This window comes from Dioscorea cayenensis, chromosome 25 (genome assembly GCF_009730915.1).
Source record: "Dioscorea cayenensis subsp. rotundata cultivar TDr96_F1 chromosome 25, TDr96_F1_v2_PseudoChromosome.rev07_lg8_w22 25.fasta, whole genome shotgun sequence".
In the NCBI taxonomy this organism is placed as follows: Eukaryota; Viridiplantae; Streptophyta; class Magnoliopsida; order Dioscoreales; family Dioscoreaceae; genus Dioscorea; species Dioscorea cayenensis.
The window spans coordinates 266,544-291,973 of NC_052495.1; the positions used below are offsets into that span (position 1 = coordinate 266,544).

Here is a 25,430-nt window from a genome sequence, read left to right on the forward strand (position 1 = left end):
TGTACAAATTACTTTAAAAAAACCCACACCAATGTACAATTAAAAATATTTATTATATAAAGTTGACATAATTTTTTTTAAAATTTTTTTTTATAGAAGCTATCTCAGCTCAAATATCTACCAAAATATTTTATAATTATGAAACTTTACAGGGCGATATGTGCAAAAGATCTTTTAATAATTAAACCTAATTTTGAAAACCCAAAACCCAGCTATAAAACGAGCGATCATGGAGCATTTCGCGGAGCTCGCTCACAAACTCTCGAGCTCGAAGCATTGCTTCATCGCTCTCCTCGGCAATGGCTCCCAAGAAGAAGAGCCAGCACCATCACCAGAAATCGGGGTCGCGATCGGCTCCCAAATCGGCCCCAAAGCTCCAGATCTCCGCCGAGAACGAGAGTCGCCTTCGCCGCCTCCTCCTCAACACCCAGAGGCCGGCCCCTGCTCCACCACCCCCTGCCGAGACTGAGTCCAAAGCCCAGAAGGGCAAGAGACTTCGCGGCGTCTACGACAAGCTCTCTCTTGAGGGCTTCACTGAAGACCAGATCGAACGGGCTCTCTCTGCTCTCAGTGTATCCGTTATGAAATGTTTTTTGATTCGGGATTTTCTTGAAGTTTGAATTCATGGTGGTATTCTAATTCTCTGATTGTTCTTGATGTTTAGGAGGGTGCTACTTTTGAGAACGCGTTGGATTGGCTTTGCTTGAACATTCCGGGGAACGAGCTCCCACTTAAGTTTTCAAGCGGTGGTTCCACATCTGCACCGGAAGGTTGTGCTGGGTTTTCCATTCTGTTTTCTACTCGAAAATTGTAATATTTCTTGAAATTGGTATTGTTGTTTGATGGTTTGTTTTTTCTTTAAGTTTGGACGACTAGAGTGTGTTTGGACTGGAAAATAATCTGTTTTTCTTGATTTGTCTGCATGTTGAAGATAAGATGGATTAGCAAAGTGAGGAAATTTTGTTTTAGATTTTTCTCCTTTTCTGATTTGTTTTTTTTTTTTCCCTCTAATTCTTCATTATTTCAGCACTCCCGAAGGCTCCATGTAGGTTTTAGAATGTGGTTTTCTCTAAATGCAAGAGATTGATGATTATCTTTTATTGCATTTTGTGTCATGCTTTTCATCGTGATGTTGATGTTTTTGGAGTAAATCTGTTGAACAGGTGCAGCAAGGGCGATTAAAGTTTTATCTACAGCTCGGGCAGATTGGGTTCCTCAGCAACGGCCACAGAGTCATGTGGCAGAGGAGTTGCCTGGAGTTTCAGTTCGGGTTAAAGGGCAGGGTGATGAGTTGTCACTGGAGCTGGGTAAATCAGGTCAGGCAGACTGGATACGCCAATATATGGAACAAGAAGAAGAAGAAGAGTCATCTCAAGAGGAGAAGGTATGCCAAATGCTTCTCGTCTGCCAAATGCTTCTCGTCTTACTTTAATTATAATTCTCTGGGGAAGATATTTACTCCTTTAATACTTATTTGATAATGTCAAATCATCACTTTTTCGTAACAACTTGTTGAAACTAATTGGTAGTGAACCATATAACGTGTTTTTGATATCCTTCTTCCTATATTAAACTCTGATCTTGGATGCTGCCAAATAATTCACTTATGGCTTGTATTTTAGAAGCTTTATCTCTCTCTGTTGTTGTTATTGCTCATGGTAAGATACATCTATGCTTCTAGGATGTTGATCTTGGCTCTCGTGCTGCTTCAATTGTGAAAGAATATCACCACGCAAGATCGGAAGCACTGTTGGCTAAACAAAGAGGAGATAAAAAGAATCGGGATTACTATGGGGCTATCATCAGCAAACTCAAGCAAGAAATGTCGTCTCTAGGTTATGTTTGTGTCCTTTTTTATTTCAGAAATTTGTTTCTTGGTTCTGACATTCTGCTGGATGTATTATTTGCAGGCCTATCACATGACATTTTGCTTTCGGAGTTGCAGGAACAGGACACTAACTCAACCTCAGCTAATATGTCTAACAAATCTTTACCCTGTGAACCTTTTGAGTTAAAACAGATGGATGATTGTAGTTGGTCTGATCTTACACAACCTGACAGTGAGCCCATTGTTAATACAGATCTAGATGAAAATTTCTATTCAGACGGAAGAGTCTGTGCTGCTAATCTATTTGAAAATGATACTTCTGAGAAGGTTAGTCAAGAAAATGAGGAACCTGTGGATTTAGAACTTGATAATCTATTTAGTGAAGATCCTTCTTCCAGTGGAGCTCTACCTCATGAAATTCTGAAACAACAAAAGAAAGAGAAACTGCCACAGCTTATGTATGGGGGTACTTTACTGATTATTGATGACATATGGAAAAAGGTAGCTCATTTTGTCATTGTTCATTTTCTACTTTTCTTCCTTTTATTTTCCAGCAGCATTTCTTTCTGTGCTTACTAACAATGATCCTTTATGTGCTTGTTTTTCCTGATATCAGGGTGATTTGGGAATGATACCTAAGGCTCTTCTTCAAAAGCTGTGCCAAAGATTAGGCTGGAAAGCACCGAAGTATGCCAAGTTATCTGAAAAGGATGGCCAGTTTCTTTATTCCTTGAGCATTTTGCGGACTGCCGTGGGTCGAGGTAAGAGCCATATGGCTGGTGGCTTGATTACCCTCCGCCTTCCAGATCAGTGTGAGCCATTTGGATCTGTTGAGGTAAATTACTGCATGCTTACCGTAATACTTTTACATGCCTCTGGTTCTTGATTATTAAGAAGGTTTTAGTTCTTGAACACTGAGCCTAGATAAGTTGGCAATGTAATTAAAAGCGCTAGGCACCTTAAGGCGATGAGAATGTTAATCGCTTGAGGCGCCACCCTAGGCGGGTAAGGTGACAATTATTCTCTTGTGCTTCATTTGGATCCTTAATTTTCTTAAGTACAGCATGCCTTTTGCTTTGGTATATCATCCAAGTAAAACTGCTTTTGCTGTATAAACAGATTGAAGTTCAATTTATGTTTCAGTTAGTACATTCACTTGAAATTACAAATCATCTATATTCAACTGTTGTGCTATTCAACCAACATATAATAGCAAAGCAATTTCATGCTTTTGGTTTTAATTCTTTCAGCATTTGTTTTATGTCATTTAAAGAAAGAAATTGGAAGTCTGTCATCCTGATAATCTCATAGTTTATATGTGTCTGACCAAAATAACTTGGCAAATATATAAACTTCGATGTTGATATGCAGGATGCACAGAATAAAGTAGCAGCATTTGCACTTTCTCGACTTTTTCCCAATCTTCCACTAAGTCAAATGCTTTCAGAACCATACTCATCGTTTGTGACAAAATGGGAGGAAAGTGAGGGCGTTAAACCAGATCAGAATCCTTCTTGCATTTGTTTGAAAGCATTTTGTCATTATCTTCTACCAGAATTGCATTCATCCATCCAATGTTTTAACTCTTTTTTAACCAATGTTATGGTTTTGCTCAGATATACTCCCAACTGACTTGGAAGAAAGTGAGCATAATCGTAGGTCAGGATTTGTGGATTCGTTACTTAGAGATGCTCATCAACCAATGGTTTCCTTGGATGCTAGTTTGGAATTTGAGAAATCTTTAGACGCATGCAATGTAAAGCAAGCAGATGGAAATTCCTACCCTGAATCAACATCACTTGATAGGACAGGTATCTATTTAATTATTTGAAAAGGATCTGTTGTTTTTCCTCATTGTGATCAGGAAGAGCATGATTGAAGTAGAAAATTAAGTAAAGTTTATCTATGAGCTGTAGAACATGTGACAATACTTCAGCAGTAGCAACAACAAATACATTAATGTGGCTGTGCTTATTCCGGTCCAGTGTGATATTCTGTTTTGACATATGGAAATCATTTTGCTGTCAACTTTTAAGTTGTTTTTAAGCTAAGTACATCTTCATTCGAGGTTCACCTCTTTTAAAATGAGTTTCAAAGTCTACTGATGCATCCAGTTGAATGTTTATTTTATTTATTTTTTGATATTTATAGTGGCTAGTAATACGCATGGTTAGTTGCATTTATCAACTAGATACATTATGACAAAATTTTAAAGGTATTTTGTCCCATAATGCCTGATTTTTTGATGGTTGTGTATTATTCTTGATACTTGGATCCTTAATATTTTCTGTTATGTTATCTTCAACCTTTGACAGATGTTGATGTATAAACATTCTATTCTTCTTTGAGGGAAACATCATAAAGAGTTTCTTAGCCCCAAGCCTATTTTTTCCTTTTTTTCAAGAAAATAGCATTTTTGTTTCTTTTCTCATTATGAGGGTGTCATTTATTTCTTTTCTTGCCTTTCATGGAATTGTGAGTTATCACATGTCCATTGCATGGATAATCCATTTGTACCTCAGCACGGTTTGATCTGATTTTAAAATTTCCAAAGCTCATTGTTTTGCTTACTTTCATTAGAAAAATATCTTATTGCAGGAGAATTTAACCATCAGCAAACAGAGAGTGTGTTTTTGGAGAAAGAACTGAAGAACAAAATTAAACTGCCAAAATACAAGGTATGCTTTTGGCAGGCATTATTTTTTATTTCACCCTATGGACTTGTGAATGCATTGGAATTTAGTAATTTCTCAATGGGTACGTGGCTTTGGCTTCATGGTGCCTGGCTATTCCCTATTTTCTTTATGCATTTGTACTTGGAATACAATTACAAGTGATATGTGCTTCTGTGGCATTTTGCATTGTCTTGAATTATTTCACCTGATGTGTTTTGAGCATGTATGCCAACTTCATGTTTTGTTACTGCTGCTTATTTCCATTCTTCAGGAAATGATGAAAGCTAGAGCTACTCTGCCAATTGCTAACCTCAAGAATCAGATTCTACATTTACTCAAAGAGAATGATGTGATTGTGATTAGTGGAGAAACTGGATGCGGGAAAACAACACAGGTATCTTGTAGTGCAATTTTATAAAAAGATGTTAAGCCAATTTTGCAGATATTCAGTTATTGCAATTTGTCCAATTCAGTGGGTAGTATCTCCAGCATTTTATATGTCAATTATAGACACTATTGTATTCACATTGGCCTCATCAATTTTTTGCCTTTCATTTGAAGAAGTGTGAAGTGTGTGTGCGTATATATATTCTTTGAAAAAAAAACCCAGAGATTTTATTTATGCCTTGATAATTATAGCATTGGTATGATATACATTGTTTAACTATCCCTGTGTAACCTTTATTGCGGAGTGTGGCTTTCTTATGTTAGTGAAGTCATATCTTATCTGGTCCAGAAGTACATACAAGGAAAATAAATTCTTCACGATCATGTAATAGAATGCAAAGATATGAAATGCATTCCTCCATTTACCACTCCCTCCACCTTCTAATTTATTTTTTCAATTTGACATTATCCTTTATTCATTTTCATGCTCTTCTGCCTTAGATGTTTATTCATTATGCAAAAGGTCAGCATTGTCAACTATTTAATCAGTTTATTTGTAGGTTCCCCAATATATATTGGATGACATGATTGGATCAGGACGAGGAGGCTTTTGCAACATTGTGTGCACGCAACCTAGAAGAATAGCAGTATGTATAATTATCTTTTTTCTTTTCAGATTAATTGGGCGGTTATGTTGTCTGTAGACAGTTGGTGCTATTTATTTGAACGTTATTTTTATGTGTTTTGCTCAAGATATATATTGGTTGTTGATTAAATATGAAAGACACATGATTTATTTATCATTGGATTTGAAATGATGGCATATGTTATTATGGAATATCAATTATTGTTGCCTTTTATGTTAGTTTGTATATACTGTAAGTTCTAGCACTAAGAATTATTACAGTAAATTTGTGTATAAATTATGTACATACCTGTAACTCATTTCTAGGCTAACTTTTGTCTGTAAGCAAACATATGCGTTAAAATTGCCTGTAGTCTTTCATGCATTTTGCTGACCAGTTTTTAACTAGCTCTTCTGTTTAACTGCTTTGGTAAGTTGTCTACTGACTTATCCATTTTAATTATTCTGGAAGATAATTTGAAGTTGAAAAGAGACCTACTTAGCAGTACCAAAGGAAAAGTGATAGGCGTGTGAAGATTTATTATTCTTCTCAAACAAGAACATTTTATCAAAGGCATACCTTTTTTGTTATTAAGGTGGGTAGACCACAGTTACTGAGAACTCAAAAGAGTTTTCACATGATCTGACATTGCAACTGACAAAATAATAACTAAAAGATACATCGGGGACCTTCCACATCTTGTAGGGGCTAGAAAGGTGAACTATGACAAAGTCCAGAAGGTGTCAATTCTTTTGGTGCTGTTGCCCTTCTACTCAGGAGTATTCCTGGTAGTTCTCTTTTCTGTGATGTGTTTCATAGTTGCTTTTTCTTTGGAGAAAGAGAGGTTGTGCTTAACTTTTCCACTGTAGACTGCCTGCCTGATGGATTAGGATTATTGTCAAAGGAGCTAATACTCTATCATGTAGATGAAGCAACTAAATATTGACTATACTCAAGGTGAAATTTACTTCAGTCAGGAGTATTGTTTTCTGTGGATCCAACTAGCTTCTCGTACAAATGTAATTTAAGTTTTTGTGCTCATTTCCTTTTTTATTTACTTTATTTTTTAAATTTAAAGCTATCTTCTGTGGATCAATGCTTAACGTTGAGTTCATCTGTGTAAGCATCTGCATTACTTTCTTTGGGATACTTATGTTGTGATTATATGATTGAAGCTTTTATTGTATGATATGCCCTTTTGCTTGCAGGCTATCTCTGTGGCAGAAAGAGTGTCAAATGAACGGTGTGAACCCTCGCCAGGCAGTGATGGTTCACTTGTTGGATTTCAAGTTCGTCTTGATAGTGCTAGGTAATGTGATTTTCATGTACCTGTGGTACATTTAAGCAGAAATTCACATGCAAGCATCTAAACCAGCATGATGGGGCAAAAAATTGAATGGTATAATTACAAGTATGGGTGATCTGATTTTGGTGACAAAGTCAATTTCAATATAATAGATTTAGAGAGAGCACAGTGTTTCTTAATTATGGTTGGGTGTTTTTGAGACTTACTTAATTCTTACATGAAAAGTTGCAAGTATTTTTTTATTAGAAATAAATTTCAACAAGGGCCTAAACTGAGGATCAATTCTAATTGCATATGACATGCCACTCGTTAGCTTTCTCTTGACTTATCTGTTGCTTTTTGTCAATTCACTTTTGTGTATGCTACTGACAGCTAATAAGGTGTTGATTGGATGATAATTTAGCAGTATGGGGAAATGTTTGATAAAAACCTACAATTAGATGAATTAAAAGAGAATACATCCTTGCCAATTTTGTGACAATAAAATGTTGTTGGAGATTGTTATCAAAGTTGATATCTAAGAGATATTACAATTCCTGCAGGATCGATATATCAAATATGGTAGGAAAGATAGTTGACTTATTGATGAGGATATCTTTATTGAGCTAGAGTTAGATGAACAAGTCGAGTGATTTTGTGTGAATATTATCTGACATGGCCTTTTTGGAAGTCAAGCAAATTTTATGTGTTGCTGTTAAAAATTTGTTTTGTCCTAGTTGCTGCCTTTTTTGCAATGGATGCCCTCATGCATACCCTAAGTTTTGTGAAGAAGTGACGCTTACCTGTTTTTGTTCCTTTGTTAAATATTCTTTCTGGGGACTAAATTGTGCAAGTTCCAAATTGATTGTAGCATTCTATTCTTACTATTTAGTCAATTTGAAAGTGTTGGAAATATAGTACCACATTGGTTATGTGATAGAAGTGTAATGGGTTTATATATAGGTATAGGGGTTGAGCCACTAAGTCTTAAGATTTTTTGGTGTAAGACTCCTAAGCCTATATAGAGCCCATATAGGGCCCACTAGTATCAAAATATAAAAACTTAACATGGTATCAGAGAAATATAGTGGAGCCACCGATGTGGTACAAGTCCATGTGTGTATGACCTCCATGTGTGTAGGACCTCTGAGACACAAGTAGTGTACAAGTCTATGTAAACAGACCTCTGGTGTACAAGTCTGTGCAAGTTTGACCGAGTTGAACTTGAGGGAGGGTGTTGGAAATATAGTACCACATCGGTTATGTGATAGAAGTGTAATGGGTTTATATATAGGTATAGGGGTTGAGCCACTAAGTCTTAAGACTTTTTGGTGTAAGACTTCTAAGCCTATATAGAGCCCATATAGGGCCTACTAGTATCAAAATATAAAAACTTAACAGAAAGTGTATATGATTTTATTCTATTCACTTTTATTCTTTATGATTATTGCAGTTCTAGATTTTCTTTGATGCATGTGTGTGTATTCTGAGAAACAAAAAGCCTTTTTCTGACTTTGATTCAGGAATGAAATGACTAAGCTTCTGTTTTGCACAACGGGGATCCTTCTCAGGAAACTTGCTGTAAGTCTTTACTCGGTTTACATCAAGAAAATCATGAACTGCAATTATTACTTTTTGTTTCTTGGTTGGCATGCATCTCATAGATTCAGCTGCCATTGATGATGTTAAGTTTAGAAATTTGTAATTGTTTTGGGGGAAAAAGTTTTTAGATGGGGTTATACTAAAGTTTTACTTAGTTAATACTAATCAAAATAAACATTTTAAGATATTGCTCTGCTAATTAATGATAGTTGTTTATTAATATTAATCATTTTTTAAATTAATCACTAAATACATCCATTTAAATAATTAAAAATCATGTAAAGAAAGGTTGGTGGGGGTGACCTTGGATGTTTGGTTGGAGCCTTGGGGTAACCCCATAAACAAGCATAGCCTAAAAGTGATTCTACTGTTCAAATACCTTAAATTTGGAGCACTGTTTTATGCCTGTCCATTCATTAGTATTATGTTTGGGTAACTCATTATGTATTTACTTGGCATTTTACATCATACGCCATCATTTACATTGTATTGTTGCTATTATTAATTTTGAAATCTCACAGGGTGACAAATATTTGACTGGCATCAGCCATGTGATAGTTGATGAAGTGCATGAGCGTACCCTTTTGGTTAGTTTCTAATATTTCCTAAAGCTTTACTTGGATCTTTGATGTTGTGCTCTTATAGTGCCTTCTATACATTGACATAGTTCTTACTGCTGTTGGCTATTTTTGTCAAGTTTTTAGTGGTTTGAAGAAGGAATTTTAACTTGTGCAAATCTGACATTTTACATTTTTTGTCAGGGGGACTTCTTACTGATAGTTCTAAGGCACCTAATGCAGAGACGAAAGCTGAAAGTGATACTCATGTACTGCCAGCTCCTTTTGACTTGCTTTTTATTCCACACCAAATACTTCAAGTAGTATTCTCTTGGTTAATGTAATTTTTGCTGTCTTCAGGTCAGCAACTGTTGATGCAACTATGTTCTCAAGGTACTTTGGCAATTGCCCTGTAATCTGTGCAGAAGGGAGAACCTTTCCTGTTTCAACCTACTTCCTGGAGGACGTTTATGAAGCCCTTAATTATTCTCTTCCTTCAGATTCTCCCTGCATCAGGAAAACTCATGGATTCCACAAGAGCGAAGGTCAATTTTCCCTTTTAAATATTCACAAGTAGCTTTTGAAAATAAACTGAAAGCATATATATAAGTTCTGCTTGTGTCAGATTGACCGAGGATCAGATTCTTTAGACAAACTTACTACTGTTTCTGTTGTTTTTGTTTCTTCTTATATTGGATTGGTCCATTGTGCTTCTCCCTATGACCAATCATATATCTACAAAAGCAATGAGATTGTTTATACTTACCATATGATACTGGTCCATTGGCAATCATTCAATTGTTATTGTATATAGTTCTTATTTCCTGACTTAAGCTGCTTCTGTGATAGGATGTTGGCAGTTCTGTCGGTCACCATAGAGGGAAAAGGAATATTGTTTTATCTTCTTGGGGTGACGAGTCTTTACTTTTGGAAGAGTATCTCAACCCGTGTTACATGCCTGGTTCTTATGAGTCTTATAGTGAGAGAACACGCCAGAATCTGGTGAGTCAACAATTTTCACTTCTGGATGTTCATTTACTCATGGCACCATTAATGAATTGGATTACATTTATACTGCAGAAAAACTTAAAAGAAGATGTGATTGATTATGATCTTCTGGAAGATTTGATATCCTATATTGATGACAATCATCCCCCTGGTGCCATTCTTGTCTTTCTTCCAGTAAGCTCAAGAAGGCGTCTATTTCTTTTCTTCATGTAGATGCCCCTGGTTAACCTTTTTCTCATTGACAATAATTATCTTCTTCATTATTTTTCTTTTATATTTTTTGGTTGCTTTGATGGAGTTGATTTTAGTGAGTATTCTTGTTTCATGAGCTCAAAGTTTTAGTCTGTGATATTTGTTGCAGGGAGTCGGGGAAATTAACTCGCTAATTGATAGATTGACAGCTTCATTCCAGTTTGGTGGCATTGCATCTGATTGGATTCTTCCTTTGCATTCATCACTATCTTCAGCAGATCAGAGAAAGGTTTTCCTTTCTCCACCTGAAAATATTCGCAAGGTACCTATTCTTGACCATGATTGTCATAATGTGATTGGTATTCAAATACTTGCCTCATAGATAGGTGATCTCACTGGTTCTCCTATACATTGCAATCCCCTCTTCATTCAACATTAAAGCTGTCTCTTTGACAAATGGCCCATGCCCACATTTGCTGCTTCAGATTTTATTCATCTCCTTCTTTGTGCATTCTTTCCTAGAACTGGAAAATTTAAATGGCCTTCATCTTATGAACCTTAAATCTGCCCCAAGTTTGCCAAATAGAATTGTCTGATGATTCTTGAAGATTGTTGTCAGATTGACTGTCATTGAGAGCCTATTCAGTTAGTGTATTTGGAAGCTTGAAAAGATGCTATTGTGCTTGTTACTTCGAGTGTTCAATAGTGCTTCAAGAATGGTTTCCTGTTCTGGTTTGATGAAAAGAAACTCAGTGGCCTGTAGTGTGGCACTTATGGAGTTTGGTATGTAGCAAAATGATTATGCCTGTCTATCACTGGATAAAACTATTATTAGATATTAAAAGCCTCTAGTGTGCGGTTGGAAATGAACTTACATTTCATCTTTTGCTTTTTGTTCTTAAAAGAGCAAAGTCTGTCAAGTTTGAAACAACTTTTTTGAGTTCAGATGGCTCATTGTTTCAACTCTATGGGGGCTTATTGTTTGAGTTTAACTTTCTACATTAAAAGCTCACCTATCCAAGCCTTTACATTTTTATGGAATTAAGGATTACTTTGAGTTTTTTTATGTTAATTATAGCTACAAGTTTATTTTAATCAATATATATTTTATCTTCTCAATAGAACCAACTAATGTTAATCATTTCCACCTTATGGAAGTGAATTTCTGAGACAGCATTCTCTTCTCCTAAGTGTCAAATTGGTATGTGTGCTCATTTTTTTTTTAAAAAAAATAAATGTCATAGATGTACAAAAATACCATGCAATTTTGGTAGACATGTTCTATTATTGTTGATTGAGAATGGAACAAGCTTGGATGAACCAACTTAACTCTAAGTTTTACTTAGACAATTTAACCTGGCTACATGATTATGCAACTCATAAATTATGCATTTCTATTTATTGCAGGTGATTATTGCTACAGATATTGCTGAGACTAGCATAACCATTGATGATGTAACTTATGTGGTTGACACTGGAAAGCACAAAGAGAATCGTTACAATCCCCAAAAGGTTTCTTTTTCTGCTACTCTGCAAGACTGGGGTTATTTGGTTAAAAAACTGGCTTATGTTACAATCCCCAAAAGGAATCATTTCTTTCTAAAGGCTATGATTGTCTTGGATGCTTATAAATTTCCCCACTTATTTTCACTAACGCTGTTGATTGTGCTTTGCATTGCAATCCACCAACTTGTTAAATAGGATTCTTGGCTATTTAGAACAATACACTCATCTTCATATATGTAATTCTCCTTGTTTTTGCCATTTCAGTAATTAACATTGTGACTATTGGGAAAGGGTTTTCTTTTATGAGTACGTTATTTAAATTTTCTTATCTCATTATAATTAGCTTCCTCAGCAGTTGATTCTGCAAGACTTGTTTTGTTATATATGGCAATGGTTTTTCTATATCTTTTGTCAAGTTCTTAAAGGGTCTACTCTTTAGCTTCTAATCATGATTAATAGCTCTGCTGATGGCCAGGAAAATCCTTTAGCTGATAAAGAGCAATTTCTGGTACTGCATAAACTTTTACAGTGTTATGGACAGTGAAGCTGTTCTATTGTAGATTTTCTATTGCATACATGCCTTTATTTTGTCAAACCTTCATTTTAATTAACTAAAACCTAGAAGAGTACATTTTGGGGATTGTGTAGTGTGGCTTTGTATTTAGTGGTTTTCAGATTTGTTATATCCTTGCAGAAAATGACAAGTATGTTTGAGGACTGGATATCTCAGGCAAATGCAAAGCAAAGACGAGGGAGAGCAGGACGTGTAAAACCTGGAGTCTGCTTCTGCTTGTATACACGCCATAGATTTGAATCCCTCATGCGCCTTTTTCAGGTTTTTCCTACATTCAGATGTTCTGTCGTCTTCTCTCTATTATTTTCAGCAGTAAAGTAGTTTGTTACATGAAAAGTGGTTCAAACACTGATGTGGTGACCTTGCTTTTGGATGATATAATTTGTGCTGGTTAAAATAAGTTACTGCATGGAAACAATCAATGAAAAACCTGTGATATCTTTTCCACTATACTCATCTATGAAACAAATATTTTCCATTGTCTGAAACCATTCCAACAGATCCCTGATGCCACTAGCAAATCAAGTTATCATAATTGATCATCACCTTTTTGTTTTTTCATGGACTTTTTTATTTTATAACTTTGTTAGTTTTACAGTGGAATCAATTCCATCACCTCCTCTGCAGAAAGACCTCTAGCTTTAAGAAATGCCTCTCATGCCAGGAAGGCACATAGTTGGATTTATTTGGAAGATTGGGGCCTGGACAATTTGTTTGAAATTTGCTACTCTCTTGGTTTTTCTTTTGTGGTCTTGCATATTGATAAATTCCAGTTATTTGAATTAAAGTCATGGCATATAATGTATCTTGACATATTGAAAATCATCCCATCTTGTTTGTTGTGAAGGTACCTGAGATGTCGAGGATGCCGTTGACAGAATTATGTCTGCAAATAAAATCTCTTTCTCTTGGCTGTATAAAATCCTTTTTGATGGAGGTACAACCTCTCTGCTTTTCTTTATACTTTTTTCTTTGCTAACATAGTTACTTTAATTATTTTTATTTGTGCATATGGCCATAGATTTGTTGTTTACAAACCATAATAAATTTTGTAGTTGACAATTTCAATTATATTTTCAGGCCATAGAACCACCACATGAAGAGGCTATTTCCTCAGCCATTGATTTGTTATATAAGGTATCTATTTTAGAAGATCTCTCCTTTGTTAGTAGGCTTAATATGAACAGGACTCGGGTCACTGGCAGAAGTGATTTACTTGGTTGGTTCTTGTCTATATAAGTAGATGTACACTTTGAATCACTCTCTCTAGTGACACTTATCTTGTTGTTGTACAGTATACTATATTAGTATATGTGATAATGCTTTCCTGGTGAAGGTTGGGGCCTTTGAAGGGGATGAGGAGTTGTCACCTCTTGGATATCATTTGGCGAAGCTTCCTGTGGATGTTTTGATCGGAAAGGTTTTGCAATTTTCTTTTGTCTATACTTATATTTTCATTAGTAATTACATCGTGTTCGACGTTTCAGATGCCAAGTTTAGATGGTGGGGAAAAGGAAAAAAAATAAAACTATAGTATTAGCGTATGTGATTTTTTTTGTTGTTGTAGAATTGCCACTCATCAGCCTTCTCAAAATTTATTATTCGCGAAACCTTAGTTACTGAAATGATGGAGATAATATTATCTGAGTCATTTCATGCAAGAGGACTATGTTTACTATTGCAATGATTGAACACTTGTACTCTAATGCAGATGGTGTTATATGGTGCGATATTTGGTTGCGTATCTCCAATTCTATCAATAGCAGCATTTTTGAGTTACAAATTCCCCTTTATTTATCCCAAAGATGAGGTATCATCTAAACTTGAATTGGATAGGCATGTTTTGTAGTTTTCTTCTCCAACAATATTTTGACGCATTGGATTCTAATTTTCTTGTCCAGAAACAGAATGTTGAGAGAGCAAAATCAATGTTGTTGGGTGACAATACAGATAATAAAAATGCCCTCCAGCAGAGCAACACTCAATCAGATCATCTTTTGCTGGCCGTTACCTATGACAAATGGGCTAAGATACTTTATCAGGTTATTATTTTTTCCATACTAAGAATGCGTTCTACCATTGTGTTAGCATTTTGGTCAACATTGTTATGTTGGAGATAATCAAATAGAATTTATGTATTGATTCTTGATCACATAATCTTTGGAAGAGTTTGGTTTTACTCTGTATTGAGCATTGGTTTACAACTTACCATCTTTGCTTAACACAAATTGTTTGTTATAGGCTAAGAATCACTTGTCAAGTTCTATTTCGTCTCTCTGTATGGAGTCTGGCTCAATAGCCAGCACCATCCCAAATGGGAGGAGACATGCGTGTGGTTTTTGTTATTCATATATTGTATTTTAATCCTTTTAAAAGCCGTGAAGCTTGGTGATTCTGGATGCTCTTTATATACATTACAATTTTTTTATGCTATTATTTCTGGTGGATATTAATTGGATCTCTACTTGCAGAATGGGGCAAAAGCTGCTTACCAATTTTGTCGTTCATTCTTCTTAAATAGTTCGGTGATGTACATGATAAGGTTGGCTATCTTTGCTGTTTTTTGTTGCTTAAATCCATAATGGTTTTTCCCCAAACATGTTAGGTAGAATCACTTTATGTTGCTACATCATGTTCATAATGAGGTTTATGCCTGTAATTTTCTTTGCCTACTGCTCAATAGTGTATCTTTTAATGGTATGACAATGTGGCAAAACATTTGGTTTCTGGATAAAAATGCATAATATATTAATAGTGGATTGAAATAAGAAGCCATTGTAGATATCTAATAATTACTGATCATTTGACAGGGACATGCGTATACAGTTTGGCAGTTTACTTGCGGACATTGGACTAATCAAATTTCCTAAATTGCTTCTTGTACGTGGTTTCTAACCTTCCTTTTATATCAATATTTATTAAAGCATAAACCTGATTATTTGTGTTTTTGGTGCATATCACAATATGTTGGGACCACTTGCATTGCTACCATAGAATTGTCAGTTAAAATAATTATTTTGCTGTGCCATTTTTTCCCTGGGTGCCTAAAAAAGCTGTGTCTGCATTTAGTAAAACTAATTCCTAAAATGCATGGATTTCCTTTAGTGCTTGTTGGTCTGTATTTTGATTTTTGAAGTTAGAGGATGGTTTTACGTGATTTGCTCTTGGGACAATGTGGCAAAACAATGGTTCTACTTCTGGAAATGGTTCTTAGCCCAAGAAAGTGTTGATTACCTATACAATTATATCTATATTTTAATCCTTTTAGTCATTGGATACTTCACCCTTTGCTATAAATTGGACTATCAATAACCAGGCCCAAGTCCACAAGCAATAGGCCAGGTTCTAAATCTAACTTGATTCTCTCACATGATAAATAGTAATTTATCACAAGGTGCCTTGACTGTAGAGGACAATGCTTGGACTTCAATTTTTCTAAGGAATCTCAATATGATCCATGGCTGCTTGATTGGATTAGTCCCCCTGTAATTTGAGTCATGGATTCAACCTGGACTATGTTCGATGTACTTCGACCAATCTTGATAAACTTTATACAAATAATTTTTTATTGGATTTCACCTATCATGCAATTTCAGTTGGTTAGGAATACAAAACTACAACTCCAGATACCGCATGGTGCTTTCCATGGGCTTCTGAATAGGTCCTATGTTAAAAGGTAACTTACCCTTTTTGTCTGCTCACATTGAATAGAATAGTAAGTCTCATTAGGTGTTATCGGTGGAGATATTGTAGGCATTGTTTTAAACTTTCCACCTTTAATCATCATAGTTTTTTATTTTGTTATTTCTGCTTCAGATACGCTGCTAGAATCCATGCCACTTCTTCTTACTCTATTATACTTATAAAGATGACAGAAATTATCCAGTTGTTTTCATATGGTTTTGTTGTCAGGGTTTATTTACAAGGAGCCTAACTATAGAATTGTTTCCATCATTTAAACCACTAATAAAATTGCTCCTGGGTGCTGGAACATCCTTTTTTTTTTTTTAATGTGTATGCAATAACTTTAAAATCTTGGTCTGTTCAGAATATTGCTAAGTATATTTATGATTTGGAGCAGGCTGATGAGAAAAGAAAAGACAAACTGGATAGTTGGCTTGCTGATTTATCTCAGCCATTCAATATTTATTCATGCCATCCTTCAATTATTAAGGTAAAGCGCTACTGGCATTTCCTCTGTTGGTCATGAAGTGGGTTTCTTTACTATCTGGATGTAGGTTATTTTTGCTTGGGGAATGCATGTTTAACTTCTCGTGTGATCTTGTCCCTGGGAGGTGATTGCCATTCTATTACTACTGAAACTCTGGATTTATGTTTCTGTAACAAAATTTTTGAGGAATCAATAACTGGTTAAGCCTAATAGAACTAAAGCATACATAGCTTTCTTGATAATCGTTCATTGCTTTCGGCATATATTATTAAATTGTGGAATGTGTGAATTGTTAAGAATGCAATATATTAGTTGCTGATGTACTATAACAGTTCTACATTGGGACGAGAATTCTTATGGTGCCTTTGCAGTCTATCATATGTGCAGGCCTATACCCCAATGTGGCGGCAACTTTAGAAGGTACGAATGGAGCTGTTCTAGGTAGCAATAAATTATTATCTCGCAACCTTCCCATGAAGGATCAAGTAATTTGGTTTGATGGAACAAGAGAAGTTCATATACATCCATCCTCCATAAACCACAGTGTTAAAGGTTTCCACCATCCATTTCTCGTCTTTCTTGAAAAGGTACAGTTTAGCTCCTTGAACATTTTCTTGAAGAACTTGCATTGTGCTATGGTTTAAGGAATTATGGTAATTCCCCAAAAGAGTGGTATATGATTATTGCATTTTTAAACATGCATCTTCATTTGTCATAGGGTAAATGTAATGAAACAGGAATTTATTGAATGATCCTCTCTCTTGTGTGTATCGTTCAACATGAAAGAAAATTTTCTTCAGTGTCTAAACAGCCTCCAGATTCTGCACTTCTGCCCTTGGTGAGGGGTTCATATAATTTTTATTTCTTCTTTCTACTCCTGAATGAAATTTTGCATCTGCAAGGTAATTTTTCTTACCTGTTAGTGCATGTCTCTATTTGTGTTGGTCCCTTCCAACTACTCTGCTTCTACTGTATCCTTATTTTTCCCTTGAAATTCCCTTGTGAATATGTAAACACTAGAATGAAACAGTGGGTAATTTTTGAATTTGTTTTTGATTTTTAGTTATAAATGTGATTTCCTTACACTCTTTCTTGACAGCTATTCTCACTGCTTGGCATCATCTTCTGTTCACAGCCATAGCATATGCTGTACACTAAGCCCCTTTTAGCATCTTCATAAGTCACCTAAAAAGTTGGTGCAAGTAAGGCAACTAAAAAATTGTGCTCTTGATATCCATGTTCATTGATTTTTTCAGGTTGAGACAAGCAAGGTGTTCCTACGAGATACTAGCATCATCTCCCCTTACTCTCTATTGCTTTATGGGGGAACCATTTCTATCCAACATCAGGTGATCTTTATATAATGCATTTGATTTGGTGCAGTTATTGGTCCATTTATCATAAACCCTATATTGATCAATTTTCTGTGATATGATTCATATCAAACTAACACTTTTCATAAGCACTGCATGAGATATAATAGATAATTTTACACAGATAGGCAGAGATATAGCAACAATTGTGATGTATGTTGAAATTGGTTAACTAATCAAATTGGCTATTTACATGAGAAATTGTTGGATTGTGCTTGGCTTTGGGTAAAAACCAAATAATGACCATGTGGATATGATAAGTGTTTTGGGTTTGCCTTTCGGATTTACTTCTAGTTGATGCATCGATCCTATTGCTGCAGACAGGATTGATTGTCATAGATGGCTGGTTAAAGCTGACTGCACCCGCCCAAACAGCTGTTTTGTTCAAGGAACTTCGTTTAATGCTACATGCTGTTTTGAAGGAACTGATACGAAAGCCAGAGGTATTTGCTGACCTTATTTAGCATTCAACTTGTTATTTATGTTATTTCTCTTTTCTTTCCTTGTTGAAATTTCATCTCAGTTCCTGTATAATCCTAGAAAAATTGGTTTGGTTCCGTAATCAGTGTGGTAGTCCATGATTAATTTCCTTGTTTTCAGATGGTAACAATGGGCAACAATGAGGTGGTGAAGTCCATTAGCCACTTGCTATTAGAGGAAGAGAAAGTTTAATGATCTTGAAACAAGATTACAAAGTGAGATTCCCTTGCTGAACTTGTTGAATTTTCAGTTGCAGTATTTATTCCATGTAATTGTTTTTGTTCTCCTTCTTCGTTATTTATTTATTTTTTAATTATTTTTGGTACAATGGTTATCATTCAAGTGCACTTTTTCATATAGTGGATTACCTTTTAGTTTGTGCTTTGTGGGTGATTATTTTTCAGGCCTAATCAGATGGTGCTCCTGTGTTAGTTTTCTATATAATCACCTATCTCTAATTTTCTAAGTTTCAAATACTACATGAAAATTACATGTATTTAAATGTTGCCACAAAATATTCAAATGGAGAGGGCAATAACTGGCTCGACTAATTAATATTTGAGCTTATGTCCTTATCAACTGGGGAATCTTGTGATAATTGTTTTCTTGGACTAGTGGCATTCCTCTACTTTCTTGGTTTCTTTTACAGGAGCTTCAGTAGAATATGCTTATTTGTTGGTTATACATATTCCATTTTCACTTTTGAAATGTTTTCGTTATTTACTAGTTGAATGATCTAGGGTTGCATTTGTTGTGCCTCTTCAATTAGCATAGAATAGTTTACTTCATAACTTAGTTATACATCATAGTATGAATATTCAGCCTAATATTTACTATTTTTCCTCTAAATCAGCTTGTTATGTTTTTATTGATGTAGTTTTTAAAAACCTGGGTTATCAATCATTGGGTTTTATTGCTTATGAAAAGTTTTTCCACGTAAGACTAATGGGTGTGTTAGATATTTCTTGTATAACAAATTGGGTTATGCAGTAAAATAAATCAGAAATATGAGCTGAGAAAGAGGATTCTTCACTTAATATAATTGATGCTACTCAATATTATATGGTAATTTGTAAGAGGAAAAATAAGAAGTTAAATTTCTCATAGTAGGAAACTTGATCACTCTTAAACTTGGAAACTTTTTAAGTGAATCCTTCCATTTAAGAAATTGGTTCTATCTCTCAATTTAGGGGATTGGAAACCAATCTTCCTAACTTATTTTGCCCATTTTTCTGGTCTATTTATAACTCATTCACATCTCGACATTCCTTCTCAAGCTGAGGAATAGCCGAATAGATTTCTTCCATTCCTGGCTTGAATACAAGATCGTAGAAACTTGTACTATTAGCCTTTTTGTTATAACATCAGCTTATTGATGCTCTAATGGAACATTGGACACACTTTAATATTTCCTCCAATTTTCCTTTAATGAAACGTCTATCCATTTCAATATGCTTTGTCCTTTCTATTTTATAGGATTATGAGTTGTCATAATAGGCCTTCATATGACCTTACCATTTGTTTCTCGAGTCATTTAGAATAATCGTCAACCATAGTAGCTTAAACAATCCTTGAGCAATAGTTCTAAAATCTGATTCTTTAGATGACCTTACCACTATATTCTACTTTTTGCTCCTCACGTTACCAGATTACCATAAAAAAAAAAAAGTACAATACCTTGTGGTTGATCTTCTATCCACCAGAAAACTTGCTTAGTCAGCGTTAGTGTAAGCTTCTATCGTAAAAGTGCCATTTCTCTTGAACAAGATTCATTTTCTCGAATTGTGCTGATGTAACACCTAGTAAGCTGCTTGAAGATGAGGTTCTCTTAGATCATGTATGAATTGATTGATCATGATCACGAATATGATGTCTGGTGACCCTGGTCTAGTGTGAGCAAGGTATATGAGTCTACTGAATAGCCTTTAATATATTCTTTTATAAACAGATGGTTCTTCTTTAGCTTCTCATAACTTATGGTTTGGATCTATTGGCTTACACTCAATCTTCCTTGTTTTAGTCAATAAATTAGTCGCATACTTTTGCTAGGATATAAAAATCCCTTATGTAGAATATGCCACCTAAATACCTAGAAAGCACTTCAGCCCCCTTGTTCTTTTAAGTCAAAACTCTTTTACTAGTCTCTGTTTCAATTCATGTTTCTCTCTCATTATTTCCAGTCACATGACTAGAAGAGTATTGTCACCTTGGCTTTGTTTATGCCAAGAATCCTTCATGACATTCGCAAGTCTCCTAAACAATGCATTAGGAGATTTTTGTAACCCATAAGCTTTTTTCAGCTCGCACACCTTGTTACTTGTATCTTCAAATCTTGGGAAGATATTCATATAGATTTCATCTAAGTCATCATGGAAAAAATACATTCTTAACATCATACTATAGGAGTTACCAATTGAACTAAGTGGCCGATGACATAAGAATTTTCACTATTCATTTTTATAATTGGAGCAAAAGTCTCATGATAATCAACCCCGTAAGGCTAAGCATACCCTTTAGCCATCGACTGTGTTTTATATCTCTCAAGAGATCCATCAACCTTGTATTTCTGTGTGAAAATCCACATGATATGAAGAATGGACAAGCCGGGGAGCTCGGCGTACTAGTGTTGTATCCGTGACCGACACGGATACACCATGGACATCACCAGACACGGTGTTGGATACTCATGGATGTGGCAAAAATAAAAAAAAAGACACGGCTAATACAAATGGTAATGATTTTTCTAAAATATCCATGCATATTTCTTAATTACTTCCTAATACACAAGATCCCCAAATTAATCTATAGGTAAATATATGACATACATGACATGAAAAAATATAGATTTATATTTATAATAAATACTTTATACAAATATATAATATTTTTTATAACTGCCGGACCTGTGTCCTTGACTTTCAGAAATTACCGTGTCGCCATGTCCGTGTCGTGTTGTTCGTGTTACCATGTCCGTGTCCATGCTTCTTAGTCCACATGCAATCAACAATGTTTTTCTTTTATCAGTTTATTAGCAATCTCCGATGTTTTATTCTTTTCTAATGCACTCATCTCTGCTCTCATATTATCTCTCTATTCCTTTTTTTCACAATGCTTAAGAAACATTGTTAGGGCATAAATAGTGTTTAAACTTACTATGAACTTTTTGTGGGCTGGTGATAGGCACTTCAGAGACATAGTGAGATAGTGGATAGAGTGGTCGTTTAGTGCACTATTTGGTATCTTTTTTTAAAGCAATGGGAAGGTCTAGGTCATCTATTGGATCAGTGGATGTTTCAATAGATTGTGTGTAAAGGTGGGCTAGATCTTATCATTATCTCATTCCAAGGGTCTGAATTGGATTTTTGGACCTATGTTAGCTCTAGAATGGCCTTTCTTCTTAAATACACCCGAGAGAATATTGTAACAATGTGAGTGACATTGGGTGAGCCAGGAGAAGACTCGGGTCCAGTGGTTGGATTGGGTGACTTAGATGTGATGAGCTCAAAGAACTTGGTTTATAGCATGAGGAAGAACATGAGGAATACCAAGGGTTTAAGTGGTTCAAAGGACTCATAAGTACCGTTTTCTACTATTGAGATCCCCTCTTGAAGATGGGACTTAGAAAAAAAAAAAAAAAGATGTATTTTCAGCAAAGGTGATATATACAGAGACGTAAAATTTTCTGGATGAAGGGTTGTAACACTTGTATTCCTTTTGAGTAGACGAGTAACAAAGAGGCACATTTGATGGCTTGGGGGTCCAGCTTGCCTTTATATTGGTTGTGGACATGGATAAAGGCAGAGCATTCAAATTCCCCAGGTGTGAGGCCATAATGGCCATTAGAGGTTTTGAAGTGAGGGATAACATCAGATTTGATTGAAATAGTGCCTACCATTGTTTGTATTAAAGCCTTTTATTTTAACCCCAAATTGGTTTCAAACCATTAAGTGGAAGTTATATATAAAATGCTAACATCAGATTTTTGTTTAATGAAGAGCCATGTAACTTGAGTGCAATCATCAATCAAGGATATAAATCAATGAGCCCTGAAAACATTAGGTACAGTAGGACCCTGTATTCCACTATGAATTAAATGAAAAGGATGAGAGCTTCTTTTATTGCTTATAGGAAGAAAGACACGAGGATGTTTTGCCAGCTCCGCATATATCACAATCGAATTCTGAATTATGTGATCTTTGAAATAAATAGGGAAACATGACTTTAAACCCCTAAAAAATGGATGACCTAGGCGTAGGCGATACAGCCCAAGGGCGTTTTTATTAAGGAACTGAGAAAATATAAAGATGAATTGCTCACATTTTTTTTAGATGATTCAAGGTAGTAAGGTCGCTTTTTTCCTTAACAAGTTAAATCCTCCTCTAATCCTAGAAAACAAAGAAGGGGGAAACAGACATTTGAGATGATGGGTGAGCATGTGAATGAAAACAAGGCTAGTTGATAATTTTGGTACATGGAGTACATTTTTAAGGATAAGGGTAGGTATGAGATATATATCTCCATACCTTGCAACAGTATTTAAAGAGCCATTGTCCATGATAATTTTTTTGTTACTCGAACATGGTAGTTGTGAGATATATATTTCTAAACCCTGCAACAGTAGTTAAAGAGCCATTGCCCACGATAGTTTTTCTGTTACTTGGACACAATAGGTGTAAAATATATGTCTCCGAACCCTGCCACAATAGTTAAAGAGCCATTGCCCGCAACAATTTTTTTGGTAGTTGGGCATGGTAGGCATGGAAGAGTTGAGATGTCGGAGTCATATGGTCTATGGCACAAGAGTCTATAATCCAATAATTTGCATACTCTTTGTTCGAAGCATTCATGCAAAGAGAAAATGAAGGTTCACCTAAATGAGTCAGAACAAGCTTGTAAAGGCTTCTTCAGAGGCCCCAAGTAGCTTTTTAACTTCTCATCTGTTGAACCCCCAGTTGCAGAATTTTTCCCAGTTTTGGTACCAATGTCCTGAATAGAATTGGATTATTCAGTATTACTAGTGACGGTGGTATTAGAGGTTGACATGGTGAAGGAAGAAAATTCACATTAATTAAGGCTGGAACATGCAGGAAACAATATTCATAGAAAGACACAAAAACACAACAATGAAGAAATCTCATAAAAAAAAAACCTAAAATTCTGGTATCTTGTAGTAAAATGAAGAAAAAAATATGAGACGAGAAAGAGAACTTTGAATTCTCACTTCATATGAATTGGTATCTCACAGTATTATATACTAATTTGCAAGAGGAAAAATAGGAAACTAAATTACTTCTAAACTTGGAAACTTCCTGACCAAAGCCCTCCATTTAAGAATTGGTTTTGTCCCTCTTTTTAGGGGAGTTCAAACCAAAATTTAACTAAAGTAAAAGTGGGAGAGTTAATTAGGGTCAGTCGGTTATTTCTTCAGTGGCTCCGAGGATGCCAATATTCGCACTGATTGTACGGAAATGTAAATCACTATTCAAACAACTATTCAGAGTTCCTAGAGCTCCTTGTAAGGCTTCCTGAAATACCCAGTTGTCATACTTTATTAATTGCTCTTTGTTGTTCAAAATGAAGGGTTTCATTTTTATAAATCTTCCTAATCTATTTAACCCATATTCCTAATCTATTTATGGCTCATTCACACCTCGACAGATAATTATTTTTACAGTTTAAACCTTACAGTTGCAATATTTAAATTCTCTGCTTGGTTTAACCCTCTATTTGATCCAATCCTTTGCAGGTTACATGATAAGATTGTAGTTTTCACTTGCTATTTCATATGGGGAAAGAAAGTAGATGCTCTTCTATGTTTCTGCAGATCTCACTGCCTCAGTCACAACTCTAATATTGGTACAAATCAGCCTTTTGATTATCACAGTACATGGAAGATTCATAATTATGAAACTTAGTGATATGTCGAAAACTCATATTTCCACTTTTAGGCAGTGTTGGTTTCTGTTTCCTATTTTATTATTAAGCCATTGAAAGACCATTGCGATGTGGGCAGTATTGTATTTTGGTCAATAAGATAAAGTCAATAGGTACAAGTAACTTATATGAAACGAGGTCTTCTGTTAGCACATCCATTGGCCATGTATTGATTTGCTTGTTCAAATTGTCAGATATTCTTGTAAATTCCAATCAACTGGTGGAAATACTGGCCTTCCAATTTTTCATTTTCTCAGTTTCGTGCTCCTTGCAGAGAAAATACGCAATGGTATGCCGTCCCTTCAGCCAGAAAACAAGCAGAGGTCAGTTCCAGAAATCAGGCAGAATTAGTTCTACAGACATGCATAATATTTTTACAGAAAGCCATAATCTTACTTTATTATTGCCCCCGTGTCGCAGGTACTGAAGATTACACAGTGGGTGTCAAATTAAAAGGATCTTGACATAGCTAGGATGACAGAAAATGGTAAACGTATTAATTTAAGGTATAAATACTGCTAAATGCAAAATTTCTACCATTTGATATGCTTACAGCTTGAGGTTGGATTGAATACTTTCTATGTAGTTTTTCCACCTTAGCTGCCCCTTGGACTTGTTCTTGTTACAATAAGCATATGCTTGAAGACAATCAAAAGTTTTTTTTTATTTTTATTTTTTTCTTTTCATTAAACAAGACCATGCGGTTGTCATGAATTAAAAAATTAAATAGCTGTCAAATCCAAGCGTGTCATGAATCTATTGACACTTTTGTTGTCACATAAATTTAAAACTTCTCTACAAAATTATTCTGGACGGCAGCATCCAAAGAAAAGGCTAGCAATCTATTTGCAGAACTTCTCCACAAAATTATTTAGGATCCTATGGAGCGTGCTTATTATTTTAATCACCTGACTTGAGTTGTGGTCCAGGTACCCTTGTGAACCGTCTGAGCATAAAACCTTTCTAAATTTATAGTTGACAGTAGCCAATCTTTGAACATTATCTGTTTCAGCGCCCTTGTTGTTAATGTAGACAAACTCATGTACAGTGATAATATTGTTAATCCATTTCATGCCAGCCATTGCAATTTTGTAAAGGGTGTGATTAGTCTTTGTGCTCCTCTGACATTTTTGTGTTCTGATTGAAAGCTTGGGATGAAGTTAGTGGTTTAAAGCCTCTCTTAATATTTGCCGTCTTTTGTATTATTTGTCAACAGTGTGCATAGTGCGCTG

The 25,430-nt window shown here is 35.3% G+C and overlaps 1 protein-coding gene across 1 annotated transcript; it reads left to right on the top strand.

Annotated features, from left to right (window-relative positions):
• Nucleotides 1–234: 234 nt before the first annotated feature.
• LOC120253021 (DExH-box ATP-dependent RNA helicase DExH7, chloroplastic) lies at nt 235–24,870 on the top strand. The gene is made up of 36 exons (XM_039261261.1): nt 235–572; nt 665–770; nt 1,164–1,384; nt 1,682–1,835; nt 1,911–2,329; nt 2,445–2,663; nt 3,200–3,311; nt 3,445–3,639; nt 4,427–4,506; nt 4,775–4,897; nt 5,451–5,537; nt 6,725–6,825; nt 8,325–8,382; nt 8,925–8,990; nt 9,165–9,229; nt 9,321–9,511; nt 9,811–9,962; nt 10,041–10,142; nt 10,330–10,482; nt 11,568–11,672; nt 12,361–12,501; nt 13,088–13,177; nt 13,321–13,377; nt 13,577–13,660; nt 13,952–14,050; nt 14,142–14,282; nt 14,712–14,782; nt 15,051–15,120; nt 16,322–16,414; nt 16,783–16,998; nt 17,668–17,760; nt 18,105–18,227; nt 18,385–18,479; nt 24,011–24,120; nt 24,473–24,521; nt 24,619–24,870. The coding sequence occupies exons 1-33, from the start codon at nt 300–302 to the stop codon at nt 18,454–18,456; spliced, it is 4,332 nt and encodes a 1,443-aa protein (XP_039117195.1). The 5' UTR covers nt 235–299; the 3' UTR covers nt 18,457–18,479; nt 24,011–24,120; nt 24,473–24,521; nt 24,619–24,870.
• The last annotated feature ends 560 nt before the right edge of the window (nt 24,871–25,430 follow it).